Genomic DNA, 27,378 nt, shown 5'->3' on the forward strand with positions numbered 1-27,378 from the left:
CTCTTTTCCAGACAAAGAATGTAGCTCCCTCCCCCCATCATATTTACAATTTTCTGTACTTTTAACTTGAGGAAGTGATTCAAAGCCAAATTTCCTGGTTTGTTTAAACATATTTGTTTGATCAGACATCCGAGGAGGATCTATGGATAGTAAAACAAGAAGAATAAGTAATTGAATCCAATCAACCAAGTCATTAGTTTGTCAAGATTGTATTGGTTGGTACATATTTTTACTAGTTTTTAATAGCATGGTTTTGACTCTTGAGTCTTGAATTTGGGGTGCATGAAGTTTGTTTTCCTAGGAAATTACGTAATCTACAAATATGAACACTGTCAAATTTAAACATGCTGAGAAACTGCTAGCATAAATGGACATGGAAGATTCCTCAAACAGCAGTCTGAGTTGGTTATGATTAAAACATTTAACAGTGTAACTGGGGCTTCACTAGCACTTCTTTCAAACCTTAAAGAATTAATCTTCATTGCACTAATAGATTAAAGAATTCAACTCAAGCTGTTTTTCATTGTTAAAAAAAAAAAAAAAATTAAGCTGTTTTTCTATTAATTTATTTAATATCCCTATAAAAAGAAAAGTTATACATATTTAGACATTCTAAATTTTTCAGAAAAAGATCAAGATTTTGTACACATGAAAATAAATGTTAAGTTCAATTATATTCCAGCATAAAAAAACTACTAGAATAGCTAGGTACGTATCACAACTTCAACCAATTTTTTGAGTCAACTTCAAAAACCAATTTCCAAATTGAAAATTTGGAGACTCAGTTGAATTTGTAGCATGCCATTAATGGCAACCGTGGAATAAAAATGCTGTAAACAAATTATCAAAGAAAATCTAGAACTCTAATCAGAAACTAAGTTTATTTGTAAACAGCAATAAACTAATCAATCTAATGTACTGGTTTCATACAAGCATAAACAAGACATTGATCATGATCAATGTAACCCTTACATTCCTAATTTAATCCTCATGAACAATAACCTAACTTCATTATTCTCAAGACAACTCTAGATCCTAATTAAAATCTGCTTATTCTAATTAAAACCCTACAACCCTATTGTTCTTATAAATCTATATATCTTGGTTAAGAGCTAGAGTTGAAAATTCTTCAGTCATGGGATATGCAGCTAATGCATATGGACAGGGTGAATTGTTTGAAGTGTTTGTTGCCATAGCCTCATCAAACTCTTGCCATGCCCCATCTGCTGACTCTGGATAGCCAACTAGACCTCTTGAAATAGTGGGATTACCTTGCATTATTTGTTCTAGATCAAGAAAGGGATACATTGATTTCACCCTTGCTACAATTGAATTCTCATCCGATGATGATGATGAACTTACCATCTGTGCATTATCAACTAACAAATGATTCTCAATATTGTTGAAGTTTAGTAAGCCCACACTACTAAATTCATTGGATTTTCTCCTGAGCTCTCCAAGAGCCATGGCATTGGCAAGATGGCTAGAGAAATCACATCCCACCGGAGTAACAGCAGGTCCTCCTGGTAGATGAATTTGATTTGCTAATTTTGCCAAATTTGCTTCACTCAACAGTGCCCTTCTATGGTTTTCCAACATTATGAGATCATTCACTGCCATGTCAAAAGGAGGAAAATCCATAAACATGATTGCAAAATATTTTTTTATGGATTTTATAAAGAGTAAATCTTATATACACTGACGGTGTATACACTATTACGGTTGGATATACAACACATATGCAAAATTTGAGTTTTAAATTCAAATTCGAATTATGTGTCATGCATCTAATGGTGAAAGTATATACACTGTTAGTGTATAGAAGACTAATCTTTTTTCTAACTAGCTTGTGCCCACCAACAAAATATATGTAGATAAGATGAAAACATAATTTTATTACCACCAGGAAATAATAAATGTCTAATATCATAAGTGGCAAAGATCCTACAAACATTTCCACGAGGTTGTCTACAAACAAACTAGGGTTAGAATTAAAGATAAATTCAAGTAGTCTTTTAACTTGTCAAACCATTAGCTAGTGAAACCCTAAAATCAAGGATTAGCCAAAATTTTTATTCCTAAATAACTTGTGCCTTGGTACATTATTATTGTTTAAGCTCATTTGTCCTCCTAGAGATACCTGACATTGGTAAATTTGTTGAGTCCATCAACCGAGGAAGTGCTGCTTGTCTCAAATGAATAGGAAGGGAAGGATGGCTTGAATAGGAGGGGAGCTGCATCACTCCAGCAAGAAATTGTGGCCCGTATCCATTGAAGTCGAGAGAAAATTCAGACAATCCATTTGCATTATTTGCATCAAAATAGAGAGATTCTTGAGATGGGAAAGGCCTTCGGCTCAAGACTTGTAGTCTTGGATCGCATTGCTTGAGCTTTTCGTAGTGTTTGTCCAGTATTCCTGGTGCAAATTTCACACGGTGCCTCCTACAAACGAGGCAATCACATGCACCAAATTATTTATCATAATATGAGATTTTATTTAATTGGGACATTTTTTTTTTTTTTTGCAAAAACTGATTAACTTAAATAGAATTGAACAATTTTTGTACATGGAAAATGCAAAAATGTTTGAAGAAAATTCACCACCATACCTACATATGGGAGCTTGGCCTCCGGTAAAATCTGATGCTTGTTGCCAAAGGGTATGCTTTCGAGGTTGGGGGTTTGTTTCTTTAAAAAATGTAGGAGGTTGCTGCAACTGCACAAATAATGCAAAGCATAAAAAATGGTTAATGATCAAATGATAAATATTAATTAGTAACTAATTCTAGCAAGTAACTAGAAAAGAAGAACAAAATATTTTTACTACAAAAAAGAAAATATTCACCTCAACTTCAAGAACTCCAGGTTGATCATCAATGATAGTAGCCCTAATACCTACAATGTCTGACCATAGTATTTCAATCTTACTCTTCAGTGCCCCTTCAAGAACTTCCCACACCAATTTGCGTTTAGCATAGTAACATTTTGCTACCAAATGACCTTCATTCATTGAGTGTCTCTAACCCAAAAAAAAAAAAAAAAAAAATCCCTTGTTAGTAGATTGAAAAAAAATGGTCACAAAATTTTTTAAAAAAAAATTTCTTTAGTATTGTAGGTAAAATCAAGGGGATCACCTCCCATGTGCCAATTTTGATTGACAAAGCTTGGAAGTTGGAAGCCTTCAATTTTTCAGCATTGGACTGGGATCCAATATCATCTGGCTTTGAAGTGGGCTTCTTGCTATCATATTTGCAGGCCAACTTAGAAGAAGCATTCTTGGTTTGTCTTCTTTTAGATAACTTCATCTCAAGCAAGCTTATGAGGGATGGTGACTTGCTCAATTTCAAACCAAGTCCACCTGATTCTTCAGATGTGTCGATTTTCTCTTCCTACATAGTATCAACATTGTAACATTAGAACCTGATAGTAGTATTTGGTGCAAAACCATTACTGAGAAAAAGTCACAAACCCTAAATAGATATGCATGTTCGAAGACCTTCACATGTAAACTACTAGGAAGAACAAGAAGAAGATAATCCAAATCCTCAAGACATGGACCAGCCACAAGAATCTTAAACCCTTTGAGGAAACACACCAAAAAGAAAAGGAAAAGAAATTAAATGGAACATAAAAATTGAACATACACAACGATTAAAAAAATAAACAAAGAAGAAGAAGAAGAAGAAATGAAAGAGAATATCATCCACCAAATCTGGAAAGACACTGCTATTTCTCCAAGTTAGAACCAAGAAAGCATGAACATGGTCCTAGAACATTTAGGAAGCAAAACTTACAACTCCAAATCTGATTGGTATGGGATGAAAAAGAGATAGCCAAAAAAAAAAAACACAAAAAGTACCTGTTGTTGGTTAGGGAGTGATAACTTGATTCTTTTGGAGCTAGATTCACCTGGGCTCCCGAAACCTAAGTCAACATAAGTAAAAAGAGGAGGGTTTTGATAGCTTTCTTCAGGAGATGAAAAGGGTCCATTTTCGTTATCGTCTTCAACTAACATCTTCAGATTCTTCACTGTTTTTGCCTGCTTTCCTTAACTATACAATGGAAGAAGGAAGTAGGAGTAGAAGTTCCAAGGCTCAGAATTTGGAGGAGGAATCAATCTATCATTAGATTCAGATTTGTTATAGTTTCATGCATGTGTAGCAGGATATATATGAAGACTAAGCCGCTTGAGCTTAGCAACAAAATACGGCGTTGAGAGAGAAAAGGAGAAATAGCGAAAATATCGAAAATGTTCGAGTGACAGCGGCGAGTTAAAAACGGATGATAGTTGGTGGTGTTTTTCAAGTGGGATTGGACTCTTTCTTGACAGTGGGGCCTAACAATGTGAAGTGTAACTCGATGATGATCTCCACTAAAAGTCTTGGACTCTTGGAAGCAGGGACAACTCCTTCAAATCACTTTTCCATTTAGTTCTTCGTATGAAATGGTGTTGTGAAAACACTAAAGAAAAAGTACAAAGCAACGGAGTTACTTTCCTAGAGGAAAGAATTTATCACCTTTTCTCAAGATTCAAATTAATATTTTGCTTAGTTTTTTTTTGGTACTAATTAGTGTTATGAGGGCACTTAAGTGGAAGGTAACAGAGTTATTTACATCTAGTCAAGATTAAAATTATTTCGAAGGTTTAATCACAATGATAAACTTGCCACTATACCAAAAGACATTAGTGACGACTTGTGATCTATAGAAGGCAATAATTGCTCTCTAATAAGGCTCTATTTAAGGTTCGGTGCGTTAAAAAAAAGACGTTTTTAAACGTACTTTTGAACAAGTCTAAACAGCCATTCAAACTGTCTAAACTACAATAACATTGTATCATAAATCAAAAGACATTATTATTAATGAGTTTCTGATCTAGTAGAAGGTAATAAGTTTTTTTTTTTTCTAGTAAGACTCTCTGTTTTTGAAAAATCATGCATATTTCGACCCTATACAATAACATCTTCCTAATAGAATGAATGAGTTTTGGCCAAATTACAAGTTACACAATCTTAAAAAAAACCCTATAACTGCCGCACTATATCTCGACCCCTATGATTGGATGGAACTAACTCTTCTATAGCCATAGAAGTCTACAATCATCCAAATTCTACAACAAAGCTTCTCAACAACTATAAAAACATTGCATCATAAAGCGTTGAGTCAAATTTGTTGATTGTTAATTTTTAACTTTTTACTGTAAAAACCGTGCATGGTGTTATGCACTTCGGTTTTTTGCCAGATCAATCAGAATTGGTATACGACTTAAAAAGAACATATAATCTTGTTTCGTGTTTAATATGTTTGGGAATAGTCAAGTCCAATGGGCTAAGCTCATCTCTCTATTTCTTATTCGAATAATCAAATACTTTAATTTTGCAAAATATTCCGTATACCTCTGCTTTGGTTAGACTCAAGGGGTGCTTGGTTTGAGGGTATGCGATTCAGGATTTGGAATGATGTCCATTTTAAGTGCTTGGATAATAGGTATGAGATTGAAAATTTTGGAATGAATTCTAAAAAGTTAGCAACTCTCTATTCCCGAGTGAATTGGTGGGTTTTGTTAATTCCCATATTTGATTCCAAGACTCTTTGATGTCTCACCTAATCGGTCGCATTGGATTAGTGCATTTTGAGGTTCCCTACCCTCCTTCTTGTCTTCCCAACCCCAATCTTTGACATCAACTAACCCAGATTCTTATCCCTCTTCCTCCAAAGAAATTCTTGCTCTTTTCACAAACTCAGCTATTTGAAGCTGTTGCAGAGCTCCAGGAAATTCTTGATCTTCAAGATGCAAAACAGAAACTCTCGCAAGAAATCAGGTCAAAAGATGCTGCAATTCTTGCAATTATCTGTTCAGGTAAACAGTTCTTTGTTACGTTATTTTAGAAAAAAAATTGAGTCCAATTAACCCTTTTCAGTCATCTCATAAACTCGTATAATAAAATGGCACAAGTTATTTATTTATTTTTATGAGGAAGGCATAAATAGTACGTGTTTTTTAATGCAAACAAAACACATGTCGGCAATTGGCAATTGGCAATTGGCAAAGTGCTTAGGATATCTTCAGGAAAACAGCCGCCGGCGGCTATATAAAGGAAAAGAGAGAAATTCGCATTCAAGCAAAGTCCTTAAAGCAGTAAAACTGCATGTGGTAGTTAATTAGTTATATATTTCTTCTGCGCATACAAATAACGCAATTACAGTAAAACCTCTCTATAAATTAGTAGTTGTGGGACCATCCAAATTCTATTAATTTAAAGAGGTATTAATTAATCGATAAATTAGTAACTTATTAAGTTATTGAGTATACTTATAATTCGAAGAAACACTCATTTAATCATCTAAATTTTTATTTTATTTTATTTTATAAAAATTATGAATTATTCTATTAATAAAAAGAGGCTAAAAGTCTAAGGAATATAAACCAATCCACATCTACTTGATTTGCAACTATAATTAATGTTTTCAATGTACATACGTAACTGATATCATTTTTCTGTTATAATTAAAGAGGTAAAAAACACTTAGAAATATTAAATGGCAGATGCCACTTCTATTTCATTAGATGCATACAATGAATCAGATTAACATAATGTATATAAATGACAAGAAGATCATTCTTATAATAAAGAAACACAAAGTTTTCTTACATATCTTATTGTTAAATTATGGATTCCTATCTAAAAGATGTTCATAAATCAACAATTCATATTTTAGGAAAATATGGTACGTAATTTTAGTAAATTATTAATTTATGATATGAATGGGACCAAAGATTGTGTAAGTTTTTTGAAAAAAAATTATTATCTTATTATTTTATCAAAGTTATAAATTTTACAAGTCGAGAAAAATTATCATTTAATAAAGGTTATTAATTTATCGGATATTAATTTATAGAGGTTTTATTGTATATTTTGGAGAACCTTTTAGAAGAAGCGATCTCTTTAAACTATATTAGTATGCGAAAAAGAAAAGTAAAAATGCTGAATTAAATTCTAGTGATGGTAAGAAAAACACCACTGTACCTTTTTTTCCTTTATATTTTGCATAGACAAAGGCATTTTTTTAGTCTTAAAACATTATCAACTCATGGTCACTTTTTTCTTTGCAGTTTTGTAGAATATGGTCTTTTGATAAATATCTGCTTTAATTGATGGTTTACTAAAAGTTTAAAATGCACCTATTGGCTTTTTAACTTGCTAAATTGGCCGGCTTGACTCCGGAGTTTTCATTTGTACTCCCCGAACAAGTAAGAGTAATGAGTTATTTTGTGGCAAATGTTATTGGCACTCCTAGAAAAATCTCTAACACTCTATTCTCCCTTTAAAAACATAAAAGGAGATGGAGCACTAGAGGAATTTTTTTTTTTTTTGGAATGCTATTATCATTTTCCTATATTTTGGATGTTCATTATTTTGCTACTAGTCTGGGATATAGTCCTTATCTCAAAGGATATGACACAAAAATAATATCCTTGTCAATGCAAGTTCTTTTGATCGAAAGTTTACTCAATATGCACGGCAGGATACATCAATAATTCAATTATTTGAAAACTAAAGCAAACATCTTCTTGGAACAAATTAAAAGACTAAAAAATGTTTAGTTTTGTCAAGAAAAAAATATTACCTCCAAAGTTGTGGGTCTACAATATGCAAGGGCTTTTGTTTATGGATAAGTATCAAGAAGATATAATTGGAGTGTGCTCGAAGGGCTAGAATATTTGGTATTGGAGCATAAAAATTGGAAGATGGATAAACTTTTGATTCCTTGATAAAAATATACATCAATGCAGCACGTGAAATTTGCTTCTTTTTCTTCTTCCTCTTTAGCACTGACCAGTGCAAGGAAAAAAGAAAGCTTTGGTAGGCAACCATAGGATTTGTGAGGGAGGGCCTTCCTCAAGTCTCCTCTTTTCTTTATTGGACCTGCATGCGCATGCCCATCGTCATATGGGAAAAGGGTAACTTTATACTATTTGCATCTTCGTGATGATGTATTTTCATCCAGATTTCTTGCAAGTCTTTGGCTGCTTGATGATTAGTGCATCTGAGTAAGAAAATGACACCAATCATTTGTTTTTTACGAGAGCACTCACCACCATCTGTCTTCTTATGGTGATGGTGACTGGTTGATAAACTAATCTCATGTACACTATTTTGATAATTAGTGAGCCCTCCTATTATACAGTGCTTTATTCGGAAATTTCGAACACCAATTATCGTTCATGAGTACTCACTATTAGAGAATGCTAATTTTACTCGTAAATTCTACATATCGATTTTACACTTTTTAATACTCATTTTTTGAGCTTGAATACTAGTTTGTACTTTACAACGTGAGGAAAAAAATACCCTTTAGACGCTTAAAAATTTTCCCTCGTTAGAAAGTCGTCTACAACTTGAGAAGAAGCGACATTCTTTCTGCTGGTGGAAGGGTGACAGTTTCAATGGTCCCTAGTCGATGTATCCAATTCCAACCCCAAATAATCAGCGCCCACCCTCCACTTCTGCAACTCCGTGGCTTATTGCTACACTTCCACCAGCATCTTCCAATAGTCATCTACATAAAAGATCTTAGCTCAAAAATGAGATTCAATACTACTCATCATGGTTGATTAGTGAACTGTGTCTTTTGATGTTGAACAAGAAGTGTGCTTTCGTCCTGAGTTTGAAATGTTGAATACAAACAACAGTTGAACTAAGAAATGAAGGCAAGTGGTTAATTGATGAGTACGTACGTAGTGAGATAAACAATGCATATATGTGTAACCAATAGAGAAAAAGAGGAGAAATTATTATAACTTCGTAAATCCTACATATTTCAAGCATGAGCAATAAACTGGTTGTTGCATAGGACGACAAAAATTGTAACCAATGTTCAAGAGAGATTTGTTTGGATAGTTGTTTTTAGTGGTGTTTCCTTGATGAATATTATCATAGTATAAAAGGGCCTGTGCAAAATTTGTTTAGATGTTTTGTTTCTTTTGATAAAAAAAAAAAAAATTGTTAGGATAAGCCTAGCTTGTGGATAATTAACGCAGCCAAACTGTTCAAGCAGATAATGCGCATTAACTTTTCTCATTTAACCTTTATAAATTGGATTAACAGTCAAATGCATCACTTCATTAAAGAAAGTGAAAAGGAGATGCAATCTCTGTCCATTCTATATGAGATATCGTCACGAACTCATGCATCAGTTGTGATTAACGTTAAGCAATCTCCACTTTATGTTAATAATTAACTACTAATCAATATCACATGGGGCTTTTCAGTTGAATTATAATATGGAAATCTTTGATGAACACGCTTGCAATCTATGTGGGCTCCTGAGAATAACTAGCCTGCTTGACTATCTGGATTCTGGTCATTTTGCATAAACTCATGTTTCATAATAACTCCAATCTTGTTCCATTTCTTGCTATTGGCCATTGCCAAATAAACACAAATTTTATCCATCACTATTGACTCATTCTTGATCACCTATGCTCGTTTCTCTAATTGGATGTCTAGTCACCTGATATGCAGTTTCCATTAGGTGGATTGACAAATCCTACTTTTTTCCACAATCCCTACTCTCTATCTTGCTTCGTCATAATTGAGGTAATCATGGGATTTAGTCTTTTATCAACTATATTTGTAGGCGTTTAGAAGAAGATGAATGGATGGAATCTTTGTGGGTCTGGGGTCATAATATTATATCAGTTTTGGCGTCACCAGAGGATTGGATTAGGAGGTGTTCTTTGAGACGTGAATTGAGCCATATGCAGTCAAAAAGAAGCCTCCTTTCTAGTACTTCATAGTATCTGCACAAATCTAGCTATTGAGTTTAGTGACAAGGACGACTTTAGTAATGATGTCCATTTTTCAGCCTAAAACAGCCAAAAAAGAAAGACCAACTAAATCTATATAGCTTACAGTTAAAGATTGAAGTTCAAGAAAAAAGATGGCCAATTGATCATCGACTTCTTGGAGGTTTCCTTCGTTGGAATGGAGATGGATTTGTCTTTAGTACATTCTAAGAATAAATTTACCAATTAACATGAATCATGAAATAAAAGATATGGTTTCAAGAGATATTCTTTTTGTGCATGTAACACAAATTTAGCCTTTTTGCAAGGAAACAAGACTCAATTGAGATGATGATCATGCCAAATCTTGACACTATAAAGGCCATCCAGTTTTTTAATTCTACCTTTGTCTAAGTTGTAGTCTTTCAATGAGAGAAAATATTTAGATATAAAAAACCTCAAGGCTTTTGGATCTAACTCTTTAACTTCTTCATCACTAAATCACCCTCTTGAGATTAGCAAATTCTTATGATTTTCCTTGATTAAAAGCTAAAGATTGCTCATTCAAGATTACACAAGCCTCTTAGGCTTGGAAAGGTTTTGAAACCTGTCATCAAAATTTAGTCCAAACACATGGCATTGTAGGTGTGAAATCAGTTAAGCAGAAAATTGATGGACCATACCAACCCACTTGGCCGTCCAAGGAAAAAAAAGCCCTACCAAAAGCTATGGGATGCAAGGGAAGTGCCATGAAAAAGTTATAACTTTATCTTCGATGATTTCCCAAGGATGCAGACACGTTCTTAGAGTCACTTGGCATGGAACAAATTGTGATTTCAACGTAGTTTCAGACAACTTTTGCTTTAGAAAATGATTGATTTGAATCATCTCCCTTGGATTCAGGGGGGCCCCTATCAGTTGCATTCTCATCTGCATTCATTTCACTTCAATTGTGGTTGGAGTTGAAGCAAAAGGAATTTGTGTGCTGAACTTTCAATGTCTTCAACTGCAATGATTATCGTTCCAGAATCAACGTAGCCCCCCCCCCCCCCCCCCCCCAGAGCTTGTTTTTTCCTCTAGATTTTTTAGTAGAAAGGGTTTTATTTTGAAGTAGAGAACACATTGCAAATAGGAAATAGCACTTGCGACTTTAACGGATATGAGTTATTGCAATAATAATGGTTTTTTTTTTTTGGCATATAAAAGTTTGGATGGATTTAGCTCTGATCATCAACATGCATCGAATTGCTTCAAGGACCATAAGTCAATCATTATATGCTGCCCACCAATACAGCTCTCATATTGGCACACACAACCTATTGTGAAGAAACGACCCTTTTTTGCCAATTCAACTATAGATTAATTACAAAGTTTCACATTGCTTCAAGGACCATAAATCGATTATCGGTTTCAAGTCGTCCACCAATACAGTTTTCATATTGGCACACATGACCTATTGTGAAGAAGTGACTCATTTTTGCCAATTGAACCATAGATTAGTTATAGAGTTTTTACGGATAACCTACCAACACAACCCTCGCACTACTACACATGACTTATTTTGAGAACAAGTGATCAAGTTCTTATCAATTGAGTACTTTCGCCTATCAACATAACCCTTATATTGGCACACAGTATCTATGTGAGCAAATGATCCCTTCTTTTTAATTGAACCAACTTGTACTAGTAATAATGGTTACACTATTGAGAGTCAAAACCTTTGAATTATAATCTGAGTGGACCTTTAACTACTTGAATTTATCCATTTTACCCTCAAAGAACACAGCTTTCTCCTCCAAATTTTTAGCCATCAGACCATTTTCTTCAAAGGATCAACTTCCTAAATTATCTCTACTGCTGAATGACACTTACCTCTCTTGAATATATCCGACTTTCCGAAAATCTTGAGTGCCATTTTGATCCCAAAAACATCCAGAAAGCATTTTCTCTGTAACAATATTTGGTGTCGAGAATAAGTTAAAATTTCAACTTATTAACGAAATGACAAATATGAATTATAAGCAGATAACGAAAAGAGAAATGTGCTTTTATTCCAAAATAATCACATGGATCTGTAATCACAAAGTCGATACCTTCTCAGAAAAAAGTGTAGAAGAATGCACTTGTTACACAAGCAAATGGGCGAGAAGAATATTAGCGGTTGTTACTGGATCCACATGCATGAATGGGATTCAGAAAACATTGTAAGAGTTTCAAAAATATAATATTAGGAATACCATAGCCAAATAGATGGTACAACATGCTGCTCTAAGGCTTAGGCCGCCGGGGAAAATTTCATCCTAGATAGGTGGATAAGTGTGCTTTATACGTTTGAATGATTATTGTACAAAAACGTTGCTGTCGAACAAATGAATCATGGCATAAACTTGTATACAAAGGTCCCGTTCCGGGACCAAATCCGCCTGAAAAACCAGTTGGAACAAGGGACTTTCTCGGCTCCCTGAATTTGATCAGAACAGGATAATTTTTGGGACTGGCAAACTCAACGAACATCATGATACACCGAAACAGACTTATTCTTCCCTCTTCTCGTCGTAACTGAAAGCCAAATCATATACTTGACTATAATCATCTACAAAATGGACCTCCAGGCCTTCCTTCACGTTATCCGCAAGCTCATCAAAATCTCTCCTGTTAGCTGAAGGGAAAATGATTGTCTTCACCTCACTCCGTCTTGCAGCAATTGTCTTCTCCTTGACCCCTCCAATTGGGAGGATTTTCCCAGTTAGTGTTACTTCTCCAGTCATCGCCAGGTCCTTCTGGACAGGTTTGTTCATGGCAAGAGATAACAAGGATGTGATCATGGTGCAACCAGCACTTGGACCATCCTTCGGGGTAGCACCAGCAGGAACATGAAGATGAAGCTTGGAGTTAGCAAAGAAGGGATTTGCAGGATCCTTCTCAAGCAATATTGCTCTTGCGAGAGTGTGAGCAATCTGGGAACTTTCTTTCATGACATCTCCAAGTTGTCCTGTAACGTGGAGTGCACCTTTCCCTTCACCTTGCTCTACAAGAGTTGTTTCGATGTATAATGTTGATCCACCCATAGCTGTCCAAGCAAGACCCATAACAACACCAACTGGGGTCTGTTCGTATATGCGCTCTGCATGAAAGACAGGCTTGCCGACAAAATCCATTAAATTATTCGTGTCAACCAACACCTTATCCACTGTTTCAATCTCGTTACTCTTACTCTCGTCACTTTCAAGAATGACCTGTCATAGTCACCATAGCAACACTAAATGAGTAAAAGTTCACAAAAGTGCATCTTATGACCATGATTTGATTCAGATGAACTTCTCAAGCATGGAAGGATACATCCAAGTAGTCATTTATTCTTATTACATTGGAGTCGGACGATCACCACAAATGAGAATCATTCTAACAATTGGTACAGTTGTTCAACATTATTCTTAAAGTGTGTTATTAACCATAAAGCATGTTTGCTTGACAATCAAATTTACAAGTCAGGTATATGTTGTGTTTTACAATGAGATGGAAGTTTTAATTAAAGATACTGGAGGAGTTTGCAATCCTAGACCTCCAGGATAATCAAATGAACGAGCAAAATGGACCATTTTGTTGGTCTATAATTGGAAGATGTGCATACCAGAGGGAAGAAAAGAACAATTTTTTATACTGGATATAGATTGCAGAAGACAGTTAAAGATATTTATAATATACCTCTGTAGTTGCTGCTTGATCTGGAGACTTCTCTATGAGGTCAGTTGTGGGATCCAGTGACTTTGTTTCTTCTACGGAGGTTTCAGAAGCCTTTTCAATATTGCTTGGTTCAACAGATACTGCTCCATCTTGTGCCCCTTCTCCAGTTGAGGTTTCGGTCAAGATACCATGAGATTCTGCCGTTAGCTCAACAGATTGACCATCCTCAACTTCTGTGGCTGGAGGATTATTTTGTGCTCTCCTCCGCACAAGTTTTAGAGCAATCTTTCAAGACACCAAAAGATAATTTCAATATTTAAGCCAATTGACAATATCCTTGCAGGGATTTCAAACTTCTGAACTCTGAATCATATTTCTCACCAAAGTTGTGGCAACATGAAAACAATAAAAACATAATGCAAATTTGCAACCTGAATGAAAAGTTCAGTTATCTAGCACAAATGGGAATATAAATGATTTTGCATGAATAGCTAATCAAGAAAAGGAAAGCCAGATACAAGAAAAATGTAGGGGGGAGAGATAGAATCAGCAAACCTTGCGATATATCTTCTCAATCTGCTTTTGAAGATTCCTAACTCCTGCTTCTCTACAATAATTTTCTATCAAATATAGAAGAGCAGCATCGGTAACCTCAACCTGGGAATAATTATTAACCCCTATTATCAAAAGCATATATAGAACAATACATCTCTACACACACGTGTGTAAATAAATCTCTACTTTCGAGAAGACATAACTCCACGGGCCAAAATTCAAAGGAAATGAGCATATGCATTTGGGGAAAAAAATTCTTTCTTTGGCTTGGCATTAATTAATACAGAATGTAATGATTTGCAAATAATTATCCAAACTATTTGGGGTTGTCCGTGAAGACTATGCAGAGTCACTACAAATCAACACTCGAATCGCCTTGCTCTATTTAAAATCAATCAAGTCCTCTTGCTTTATTTTAGATTAATCAACCTCAAACATTTCCTGAGTGAAAAGTTTGATCATATTATTTCACTGGGCTTAAACAAGCCTGGTGCACAAGCTCATATAAAGTACATTCTTATCCAGAAGGCAAGTACTTCACCAATGTTTGAAGAGCATCGCAAATAGCTCGAAAATTGGTAGGAACTTTGAAAAGACAAAAAAAAAAAAAAAAAAACTCTCCTTAAGAAGAGTCACAAGAACTTAAAGACTGCAACTTATCATCAAAGACACAAAACTTCACAGAGAGAGAAAGAGCGAGAAACCTCTTCAGGCTTGATGCCACATGCTTCACGAGTATGTTTCTCCAAATAGCCCCTAGCAATGTGCATTTTCTCATCAGTAATATAACCAGCAATGGAAATTATCTCCATTCTGTCCAAAAGAGGATTGGGTATTGTATCCACCACATTCGCTGTACAGACGAACAAAACCTGCAGTATAGAATAGATAAGTAATCCCCCAAGTTGAATAATGCAGAATGATATCTACTTAACCTTTCACTCGCGACATTTATGCAACTGAAAAAGATGCCAGGCAGCAATAAATAACAAGTTAAACACCAATGAGAAGAGAAGCAAATTCTTTTAATAGTTTCTGCAAAAATGAGGTGGACTACTACAATGTTTGGGAGGGTTGATACCCAATATGCAATCCAAAGGATTGTTTTACAAGTATTGTTACTGCAGCAACTCTACCATAAACGAACATCCCAGGAGCAATAATGTACCAAGACATTAGTAATATCATGCAAAGAATCAGCATTAACTACCAAATTGACCTCTCCATGATTAGATTTATGCTGGAATGAAGAAGTGGAAACTGAAGACAAGAAGTGGGCTGGAGTATGTTGGGCAAGATCAATTTACCTATCTATTGACCAGAACTTGCAATCACTGAAGTATTTCCTAACCTTCCACTTACCGCGTTGGGGTGGTTAGTGATATATCACTAGCGGTATATCTATAAACTTAAAACAATCTTTATTTCAAAGAAAAAAATCTTTCACCGCATATGAGTTGCTCCCACTTAATACATTATTAGCTAACTCTCCATTCTATTTAATATAGGTTAAGCACCACTTTTTCCAAATCATATTATTGCAAGAAGAGGTACATTTGCTTGCTGACTAACCTTTGACAAATCAATTGGAACATCAAGGTAGTGATCTAGAAAATTAGCATTCTGCTCGGGATCAAGAAGCTCTAACATAGCACTTGCTGGATCACCTGCATGTCCCCTTCCCAACTGCCAAAAGCAAAATTGTATGAGGAAAAAGATGAGAATCCATGGGTGTTGCAAATTTCATAGACCACTAACCCTCTTCAGAAAAAGGAGTCAACAGAAATGATAATTAGTGGAGAATAATTGTACTGTGGTCAATCAGGACAAGATAATTGAACAGGAGGATAAGCAGAACAACAAAAGAAGCATATCAGACCTTGTCAATCTCATCGATTAAGACAAGAGGATTAGCGGTTCCTACATTCTTCAGACATTGCACCATCTTCCCTGGCATGGCACCAATATAGGTTCGACGGTGCCCCTTGATATGTTTTCCAAAGTCAGTAACATATGACAAACACAAATGTTGAATAAGTAACTGCATATGTCTAGTTCACAACCTACCTTTATTTCAGCAACATCAGACAAACCTCCTACTGAAAACCGGTAGAACTTACGGTTCAATGCACGTGCAATTGAACGGCCAATACTCGTCTTCCCAACTCCAGGAGGACCCGAGAGGCAGATGATTTTTCCTGTTATTATTCAAATGGAGACGCATGCGTCAGAGAACAAAGGTCACTTGTAGCACTGCATAAAATTGAAGTGCAAAATAAAGGCCATTCTTATTCAGCACGCGTAGTGCATGGCATCAGGAGTGAGTCTCCTCAGAAATCTTGTTGCTTTCATATAGTCTATCACAACTCCTCACTAAATACATTCAAATTCTAACAGCCCTTGGCCAGTATCATCATGGTCAACATCACTCCACGTTCAATCAAAAAAGGATCCACAAGATAACTTAAATTACATAAAAAATATGCATTCATGAAAGTTTGTAATTGAGTAAACTTTTCCTGAAAGTATCGAAACCAATTCTTACTTCTCAAGTAATAACTTTTAGTGCAATCTAAATGCGCTACTATGAAAATCAGCAGAAACAAACCTCTCTGCCAGATGCAGCCTAGTGGATTAGAATTCAAATGAATTTAAAAAAAAAAAGGATGCACGTGGAGATATCTAGTGGTAAAGGTTTGGTCAATCATAACTAATGCACTAAAGGTAATCAGCCAATATTTGATGATTACAATGGTATGGAAATCAAAAGTCAATCAACCTGATGAAGACAACCCAAATTAGTAACCCACCACAGGTATTTCTACATCTACACATGAAAATTTTCTATATACGAGGCAACGAATTTCCTAGTTGGTGTTTTATGAAACAATGGACATGTAATAACCCTGATCCCCTGCAAAATTTTCTATTGATTTGCTCTTTCTGTAGTTCTTGGTGTGCTTAACATGTCCAACAAACATAGTTGAGAAACCAATGCGAGTCAATGAATGCAGTTGAAGTGATTTTCAAACCTCAGGCAAATATAAACTGCAATATTCCATATACTGAATGCATTAGTTTCTCCCACAGAAATGTTTGTATTTCCTTTTATGAAAAAGAGATACATGAATTAGTTAATCCTCCAGAAACTACAGCCGCATGAAAAAATTTTAGTAGTACCCCATGCACTATGTTTAATCGGCAGAATCCAGTAGACTCTTACAATGCCCCAAAGAATAATTGATATTAACTTTTTTCCAACGAAAAGTGCCAAACAACATTAACATTGTCTACAGTGTCGATATCATAGAAAAAACCAACCTTGTGAAGTTCCTCTGAGTTTTCCCACAGCTATAAATTCCAATATCCTTTCTTTAACATCAGTTAAACCATAGTGGTCCTCATCAAGAATTTCTTGAGCCCGTAAAATGTCAAAGTTCTCATCGCTGCATATGTGCAAGAAACCATTAATGCACCAGCAGTTGAACTAGTCAGCAGGGCTACAGCATAAAACAGTAACATTCCAACAGCAGAATAAACATTTTCAGCTACAAAGTTGTACAAAAGGGAAAGGAAGCAAACAGCAAACCTGTAAATTCCCCAAGGCAGTGCAGTCAACCAATCTAGATAATTACGTGTAACATTAAATTCACTAGAACTAGCCTCTAGCAACTGCAGCTTTGTCAGTTCTTCTTCAATGACTTGCAATACATGAGGCGGGCATTTATCCTTTTTTGGCTCAAGTCTTTCCCTGAACTTTGCTGCAGCATAAAAAGTTAGTTTCAAAACAACAACCATTTTTCCCATACTCAAAAGAATATTAGAAAACTTATATTCAACACAATTATGATTGTTTTCATAGAGAAGCCAGTAGAAAGCTCAGATATTGTCCATTACTATAGCACCAATAAAAGTTGGGATTAAAACAAAATAAGGGAAAAAAATACACATACACACACAAATAGCACCAATCACATTAAAGATAATAAAAGATATTTATTTCCTCGAACATAGGAAATGCAAATCTAGAGAACCAGCAATTATCACTTTTGCGGGCATAAGCATGTTTAAGGCGGGAAACTACGATCCAGCGGCCACAAGCAGTTTTAAAATGTATTTGAGATTGTAAAGTATCGAATAAAACAATAAACACCCATCTAAGTCCTGCATATCTAAGAATGAATTATCAGCAAGAACACCAATAGCTAAAGAGCAGAAGGGAAAACCTGGAAAAATAAATCTATCCCAGAATAAGTAACAGATATGACACATCAAAATAGCTGTATCTCCAAGCAGGCAACAGATATGAAACATATAGATTACGAACAAACTAATAATCACCTAAGAAGAAGAACAGTATCTAACTTGATCAGATTTCACACAATTGGAAGTAAGATCGTATAACAATTCTAGATTCTCACAAAGACTGAAAAGAATACAGATCAAAGAGGGGATGCAAATTACACAACTTTAAAAACTATCCAAAAAGGGAACCAGATACTGGTACTTCTTGGTAAATTAAGGCAACTTACTGAGTGATTTTAGCATCCTTACATAGAATCCCCTCCCCCCCCCCACCAAAAAAAAATACATTGTTTCAGCAAATACACTCTCCCAGTAACATAATTAAGTACATTTATGGGAGATTAACTAACTACATGTTGAACAGAAAAGGTTGACATGGGAGGTCCATGTAATCTTAGAAACTAGATGACTCATAACTTTGTAAATATGATAGACCTCGAGGGAAGTCAATATCACTTATCCTCTTCTTTTGGGATTTAAAAGACTTGGGATCTGGAGAAGGAATTTTAGCAATCTAAACATATCAAGACTCTTTATGTTAAAACCAAAAAAATAAATAAATAAAGGCTGTTACTGGTTTCATTAGATGCTGAAATTAAAAGAAGACCTATCATTAGACTACCAACTGTATGCAGTTCACAGACAACTGGATTCTCCCATGGAAGCATGAAAAGTATCTTTCTATAGCTCTCACTTAAATGTTGAAAAGAAAGGACTTGATATAGGTATTGAAAGCTATGAAACTAACTTGCCTTTTGCAATCCTTTTTTTCTTAGATAAAAAAAGAAAAGTTAGAAGAAAAACTTTTATCCATTTTCTAAAATTTCTCAAATCTTCAAAGTTTAATCTTTGATTTTTAACTTTTTAAATCGTACCTACCTATAGATACAATCAACATCATTAAGGAGAACTACTAGAAGAAAAAGCAATTGCCTCAACCTCCAAAAACCAAAAAAAGGGTTATATAATCAACTATAGAAAGCATGAAAAGTAGCTTTTATGCTTTCTATAGTTCTTGCTTAAATGTTGAATAAAAAGGGACTTGATATAGGTATTGAAAGCTATGAAACTAGTTTGCCTTTTGATATCTTTTTTTCTTAAATAAAAAAAAGCAAAAAGTTAGAAGAAAATCTTTTATCCATTTAGTAAAATTTCTCGAATCTTCAAAAGTTTAACCTTTGATTTTTAACTTTTTAAATTGTACCTACCTTTACAGATAATCAACATCATTAAGGAGAACTACTAGAAGTAAAAGCAACCGCCTCAATCTCCAAAAACAAATATTATGCTTGTGAGAAACTAAAATATGGCATAAGATGATATAGTGTAAAGCAAAGGCTTCCAAAATGTCCCCTAGCATGGCCACTGCTATAGTGTTATAACTCCTAAAGAACCACACAAAAACGAACTGGACACATTCAGAAATCTGGTGTGACAAGATAAAGTTCAGAATCAGATACAGAGAGAGAGAGAGAGAGAGCACCAGAAAGAGCTGTTTTGTCATCAGTTTCCAATCCCAGTTCCTGCATCGCAATCAAGCTATGTTTAAGTAACCATTCATTATCTAGAGGACATTTCACATGGCTTTACAGAAACACAAGAAATAGTTACTTGGATAGATATATCAACTCATTGCTTCACCTTCTTTATGGCCTTAAGCTGCTCATTCAATAAATAGCGGCGCTGCTCCCCGCTTATCTTTTCCTCAATTGCTTTGGCAATTGCTTCCTAAATCAGTAAAATCATAAGAGGATGCAATGAAAATTTTCACATCAAACCTTCAAAGTGGATGGCACTGCACATACCTGGATTTTACTGATCTCTAATTCTTTCTTCAATAGTTCCAGACTAAGCTTAAGTCGTTTGTACACCTAATCAAGAGAAAGAAAGGCAAAAACAGAAACAGTTATGGACTAAAATCCATGGCAAAGTGCTGATTAGTTGAAAATGGCAATTCAAGCATCATTCAATCTTTCACAACTAAATTTGGATGACAAAATAGTCAAGAAAGAGAGAACTATAAAGGCAGCCAAAAGTACTAACAGAAGATGCCTTTGCAAAAAATAGATAACATCAATCACAATTCAAATGATGTACAATGGATTTTGGTGTATTCGAGGTATGATATCAGTTCAAATGACAAAGCAGTACAACTTTTAAGTCCCTCAACTACCGTTTCTCCTTGAATCAATCCAAATATACTTGAAAGGTAATACATTTACTGAGAAGGTATTGAACAGTAAATATAAAAAAAAAATGCTTATGATGCTTATATTCAATTAACAGATTGAAAACTGTAGTGGCAGAGATAAACCAAACAATTCAAATTCATATGAGAAATTGAAACTTTTTTCCTCACAGTTATTAAAGAGAGACGGGGGTCGGGACTGGACCAAACATTTCAAATCATCACAAGTTGATGAAATAAACAAGAAGAGACAGAAACTTCATAATTCAAAATAAGGGGGTATAGCTGACATACATCCAGCTCGTCAAGAACTTCTTGGCATTGAAATTTATTTGCACCCGATATTGCTGCTCCAAAATCTGCTAACCTAGGATAATTGAAATCTCCTATATGCTGCAGCAATTCAGAAGTTAGATGATGGCAATAATTACTGAATATTGTTAAAACCCAAAACATGCATAAACAATAGAGATGCGCATTTCTATGAATAACAGTTTTTAGAAAAGAATCCCTGCAAAAAACACCAAATACAAGCTGAGATACAAGTGCTATAGAGTTGAAACTTGAGAAAACTTAATGCTTGTAAATGCAGAAAATCTGCATAGAAAGGAAAGGAAATGTTCAAAGACCACCAAAAGCAATTCCTAGTTCATAAACTTATGCCTCTTCTAATAAGTTTTATATCGAACGCATTATGGGATAATTTCAGAATTTCTCCAAATTTTCTTCAGTTTTGGACGAAATAAAATCAAGCTTGTGTCGAGCTCCAAAACAGAAAATTGCTCCAAGCTTCCCAACATTTTGAAAGTGCGACTTCTATTTACTTAAAGAAATGTAAAGTGAAGAAGGGCAAAAAAAAAAGTCTGAGCCAGCACCAAAGAACTTTTTCTAATGACCAAATACCAGACATACAATTCACACAACTTCCACTATTGCACATTTGTTAACATTTTCTTAGATCTTTATCCAAGCCAATCTACTTTTCATGCACCACTAGTTAATTCAGAAGTTTGACTAATTATCGAAAAGTAAAGCTGCAGTAATAGCCCAGTAGTCAACCAAGCATGAGACGAAGTAGAAAACCATTAAATAAGTGGAAGACAGTGATAACTGAACTTACTAGAAAATGCAAGCGATAACAAAGTGAAGAAAATAGAAACAGCAATATATACCACTCTGAGAGATATAAAACATTCTCAGGAAGTTACACTTACAATAAAGATTAAGAGAATGACAAGGATAATGCTCAAACCTGAGTGTAGGTTTGGACATGATCTCGCCAAAGGGAACTTGTTTTCAGGACATCTTTCAGGGTTGAAATGACTTCAAATGATGTTGCCTTCATTACATCATCATCTCTGTCATAAGGTTTTTCCTGCACAAGACAAGAACTAGAGTAGAAAGACCAGTGCAAAAAATGGAGCTTCAACTTACAGTAAGTTAATATACTCAGATATAGTTACCTTGAGATGATCAATTTTCACTGTAAGGGGATCTTCATCAACCTGTGCAGGTCGTAAGCGTATTAGGCCTCTGATTTTTCAGTTCAGAGAATATGGAGAATAGCTTATAATAGCAGAAAAGGAAATAAAGATCATTTCAGAATGCACCCAGTAAATATTCATAAGGCTCCACCACTAATACACCACAAAGAATAAAGTCAAACACGAATTAGAGCAAAAGCACAACTTTTTCCAGAATACAAAAATTGACCACAAGGCAGAGAACTCATACTCACCAACTCTGTAATTCGAATTCGTCTATGACCAATTAAAACAACCTGATCACCTTGGATACTTGTAATCTGGATCACAAAACCAGTACAGGTTAGTATTAGGAACATCTTCATTTGGATTAAAAAAATGTCGACAATATTACTCAAGCAAATATATTGCACATTAGGTACATCGCGATTTGGATTAAAAAAAATTGACAACAATATTACTCAAGCAAATATACTCAGTTTGCACTTCAGATTTCTTTCTTAATAAAGAACAAGAAACACAACAGCAAATCTAATTACCTGAGCTAGCGTGCCTACTTCATGAAGGCGTCCTAACAACTCTTTTCCTTTAAGTTCATATATGTTCTTCTCTGCATCAGATGGAGAAACAATAGCAGGGTCTGTTCCTGGTTCATCTTTAACAAGAAAAGCACCAGCAAAAGGGGCCTGTCTCTTTCGACTTTCAACCAATGCAGCTAATAATTTGGGATCCTGCAGATAATATTCCATGTAAAATAAAAGGGTAAACAGGTATGATAAGCTCCTCACATTAACCAATGGATAAAAGGTTGAAGGAGGTGAAAGACAATTGAAACTAGTAGAATATTTCAATAAATATTGGTATAACAAAAGCCAATTAAAATTTTTTTCCCAAGTAGCCTGCCTTAGACTTTAGGTTTCTTCTCCTCAGCAGTTTATGATTTGAAACCTAAATCCAATGGTGAAGAAGAAATTCCACAAATGGACTGCAGCAATTTAATTTATTAGGAGGAAGCTATAGATTTTGATACTAAATGAGAAACTTATACTACATCTAATATATCTATATATATGTATGCATGTATGTATATATATGCATGCATGTATGTATGTATGTATAGTCAGATTCATGCTTCAACAACCTAGCTTGTACTAGTGAGAAGTTATGCAGAACTAAGAACTTTTACCCATATCTTTGTACTCTTAAGGTTCTCCGCAAGTTCATCCAAGAAAGCATTTTTTCACCACATTACTGAAGATTCAATGAAAGAACACCGTTATATTCTACTGGAACAGACATTTAAAGCATTTGACCAATTATCAGTCAATCACAAACTGCTGGATACATTCAACATAGAACACAGGTTGCCCAAATATCGGAAAAAGTCTGCATCAGATACACATCAACAATACATAGTTTTTTATAGTTTTACAATAGAGAAAATATAGCAAGTCATTGTGATCATTCTAAAAAGCATCATATTTAAAACTCTCAGGTCTCCACAATCATATCATCAAGGATAATGCTGGAAAAGAAAAAGATTAGCTTTAGTGAAAGAATCTTGAACTAATCATCCATACCTTTACATAAATTGGCATATAAAATCCAGGAAATAATGGCCTATGAGGCAATGGGAGTGCTAGAACCTGCACAAAAATACAAATTCATTACCGCTATGTATAAAAAAGAAGAAATATAAATTGGAATCTATAAGCAAACGTCAGAAGTAAAACAGTCTCAATCAGTAAGTGAAAAACATCGAGAAAATTTCAGTCAAACTAAACTATTGAGAAAAGGAAGGAGAAGTGCAGGTATGGGCTCTACAAGGATAGTTGTCTTGATCAAATTTCTTACCCTACCCTCTTCACAACTATATCTAGCTTCTGATGCACAAAATTACCACAATCTACAACCACTAATGCAAGGTCTAGTGTTTGTAAATAAGAATTGCTCATATTTTTGCGTATTAGGGTTATCTTACACCTTAATTTTGCTTATTTTCCATGTAAAAAAAATGAAATCATGGGTCACCAATGCCTCACTCTGAAGCTTAATTTCTTTAGTCAGATTGAGACTCTACGAGGCTGTGCCACAGCTCATCAGTAATGAATGTTAGAGTGCTACATAGCCAGCTTGATTTCTGATGGCTATAAACTATAATATCTATGGGTTGAAGTATGTTCCGTACTATGAAAATAATGATTTAAAGCCTGCAATCCACCAATCCTCGATCAGAGCTTTACTAGTAAAACACAAGTAAGTTTCTTCACCATCAAATCTAATAACTTTATTTCATATCCATATGTTTGAATTCCCATATAAGAGTCAAAGATCCACATCAAGGAATTTTTGCATTCTAAATTTATCAATCACAGTGCAACTCCAGAAAAATGGTACTTAGGGCTACACAACTGATGGTTGCCATATTTTCGTGATTCAAGTTGGAACCAAGAATGCAACTGAATTTATTTTAAAGTGGAACCAGACGATCACCTTTGCATCCTGCACTAGAATCCTATATTTGCCCACACAATTTGATGAAAGCAACAGGTTTTTAACCTAAGACTAGGAGTTACATGTAAAATATATTTTCTCATTTCACAATATACGTTTTCAGCTACAGCTAACTCTCCTCACGAGCATTATTTCCCAGTTCCTTCAACTCTTTATTCATTCAACGTTGTGATTAGGGAAATTATCATGCCAAAAATATTAGATTACAAGAACAGTTTTAGCTGTTTGACTAGCGAATGAATATTTAATTTATGCTCAAATGCTACAATTAGTAAATTTCAGAAAGCAAAAACAGTTAATGCAAACAACCACTAAAACATGTCTACCAAGGAAAAGTGACGAACTTTTTCCACCCCACTTCACATTAATTTCAAAACGGCAAAAACTATTAATCACCTCCCAAAAAACCAAAGATATAAGCAAAATTCAAATGGGCAAAGGCAATTACCACAACAAAAACAAAAAAAAAATCTCAATAATTATACCGTTAGGCAATCTTCAGGTTTGAAGACAGTGGGTACAATTGCTGCAGTGGACTTAGAATCAGCATCTTCTCCATCCGTTTCAACCCGTCTAGCTTCAGCCCCGGATTCGGCAGAATCTTCACTGGAGTCTGAGCAGAAGAATCGCCGGAAAAAATATGGGCCTCTTCTATTTGAGTAATTGGGCCCCTTAAGTGAGTCCAGAACTCTGAGCAATGGGGAGTTCGACTCGGAAGCATGGCGGAGGTAGGGGTAAAACGCCGTCGTTGCCACATGGAAACGGGACTGTAAACATGTTGACGCTACGGCCTTCAACATTTTCAGGAGCAGAGGTCGTTAACTTAGGGGAAAATGTGGGTTTTTCCTTTCTTTTATTTCTTTTGGTGATTTCAGTTTAATAAATAGATGGAATTGGATTGGATTGAACCGCCATTGGTGGAAGTCCTTGGATGCTTGAAGAAGGAGAAGGGTGGAGAAAGGGCGCAGAATTGTACTATGACATTTTCATTTTCCTGCAGGAATTAAGCCCTGCTTAAACCCTTGAGCTTATATTGATTGGCGAAATTGCCACTCTTGGTCATTTAATTCCTGATATATCACACTTTTTTTTTTTTTGGGTGTGGGTGTGTGAAAAAAAAATATTCTCCCTGCAAAAAGAAATTATCCCGGTCACATACACGTTTGGATTGCTATTTTTGAAATTTTTATAGAAAAATGTATTGTACTAATTTTGATGCATGTGAAACGAAAAGATAATTGAGAAATTAGTTCAAAAAAAATGTAAAATTTTTTTGATAAAAAATGGCAACCCAAACAAGGTAGACTCCTTTAGTAATCTTTAGAATTTGGATGACATCTCCTTGAATTATTTTTATACAATTTTTGGATGGTCAATAAATAAAATAGTTGTTTATACAATTTAATGATTAAATTTGACATAGAAGTAAAGCGTTTTAAACTTCTAATATGTATTTTGGAGACTCCATATGGATACAAGCATTCTTAGGTACTATTTCAAGAGGATGAAAAAGAATGAATTTTCTCGTTTGCAATTATTATGATATTTTTAAAAATAAATTATTGCTTGTCCTCCTCATCAAAAAAAAAAAAAGCTTGAATTTCGACTCGAAAATAATGAGAATGATATAAAAGAATAGAATGTTAGGAAATACTTATACTTGATGCTCATATATTTTATAGCACTAATGGATGGGTCAGAGAAAGAAAGAAAAAAATTTACTCTCGAGAGTTTAAAACAATTAGCTCTTTATTCAGAGGTTAACCTTTGTGTCTAACAATGAGATTTATTGTATATTGTCTGCGTTTTTATTATTCATTCATTTCTAGCTATGAGAATTTCAAACCCAAACAAATTTATTATTCATTGCTAATCCTAGCTATGAGAATTGCATCCCAAAAAAAAGGGGGATATTTTAGGGTCCAAGGAGGTTAGTTTTGTAATTTCAGTTAGTGCAGGCGTATTTGAACGTTCCCCCTACTGGCCTGTTGACCCCAGCAAAATGCAGCAGTTAAGGTCTAACGTTAAAATCTCGATGCATCCCTCGGCAGGCATGTTAGGCTAATTCCTTAAAATATACGTATAAAAAAAAATTATCCGTCAAATGCACGTCTGACTGAGGGGCTTTCTTATTCTATACGGGCCGTGCTGACTCAGCACGGCCGAATCACAAAAAAATCTATCCGGTCAACATCCAATTTGGGCTGAGCATTTGTGTCAGCGGACGTGCCCAGTCAGCACATCTCTGCTGACACAAAGGTCTCTCGGACAACATTTAAAAAAAAAAAAGTTTTAGGCTTTAGGATTTTTAGAGTTAGGGTACTTTAATTTGGTACTTTAAAATTTGGTACTTTAATTTTCAAATTAACCTGATTAAACTAAATTTTAACCATAATCCTAAATATACTTCATTTCATTAATATTTAAAATAAATACATTAACCTAACCTCATGATTCATGTCCCTAGATGCCTTTTCCACATGTATTATTATTAAATCATTATTAAATGCATAATAGTTGTTAATTAACGAACGATTCATGTATTCTAATAAACAGGAATTAATTATTATAATCACTTTGTGATTGTGATTGGCATACATAATAATACAACCAATTCGGATAATTATTTTTTCGAGACAACATTTTTGCATCTGTTTGTGTCAGGTGCGGACGTGCCCAGTCAGCACGTCCGCTGACGCAAATGCTCAGCCCAAATTGGATGTTGACCGGGTAGATTTTTTTTGTGATTCGATCGTGTTGAGTCAGTACGGCCCGTATAAAATAAGAAAGCCCCTCAGTCAGACGTGCATTTGACGGATAATTTTTTTTTATACGTATATTTTAAGGAATTAGCGGCA

At 34.8% G+C, this 27,378-nt stretch overlaps 1 protein-coding gene across 1 annotated transcript; it reads right to left on the bottom strand.

The window, feature by feature from the left end:
* Positions 1-11,997: 11,997 nt before the first annotated feature.
* On the bottom strand, positions 11,998-25,479 carry LOC113763540 (lon protease homolog 1, mitochondrial). The gene is made up of 19 exons (XM_027307374.1): positions 25,006-25,479; positions 23,587-23,652; positions 22,546-22,737; positions 22,261-22,326; positions 21,986-22,027; positions 21,775-21,897; positions 20,817-20,915; positions 20,140-20,205; positions 19,976-20,062; positions 19,818-19,857; positions 17,619-17,790; positions 17,351-17,475; positions 16,097-16,227; positions 15,909-16,013; positions 15,602-15,715; positions 14,734-14,901; positions 14,030-14,131; positions 13,496-13,759; positions 11,998-13,026 (listed from the first exon to the last, which is right to left on the bottom strand). The coding sequence occupies exons 1-19, from the start codon at positions 25,318-25,320 to the stop codon at positions 12,325-12,327; spliced, it is 2,979 nt and encodes a 992-aa protein (XP_027163175.1). The 5' UTR covers positions 25,321-25,479; the 3' UTR covers positions 11,998-12,324.
* Positions 25,480-27,378: the final 1,899 nt, after the last annotated feature.

Source organism: Coffea eugenioides, chromosome 2 (assembly GCF_003713205.1).
Source record: "Coffea eugenioides isolate CCC68of chromosome 2, Ceug_1.0, whole genome shotgun sequence".
Classification (NCBI taxonomy): Eukaryota; Viridiplantae; Streptophyta; class Magnoliopsida; order Gentianales; family Rubiaceae; genus Coffea; species Coffea eugenioides.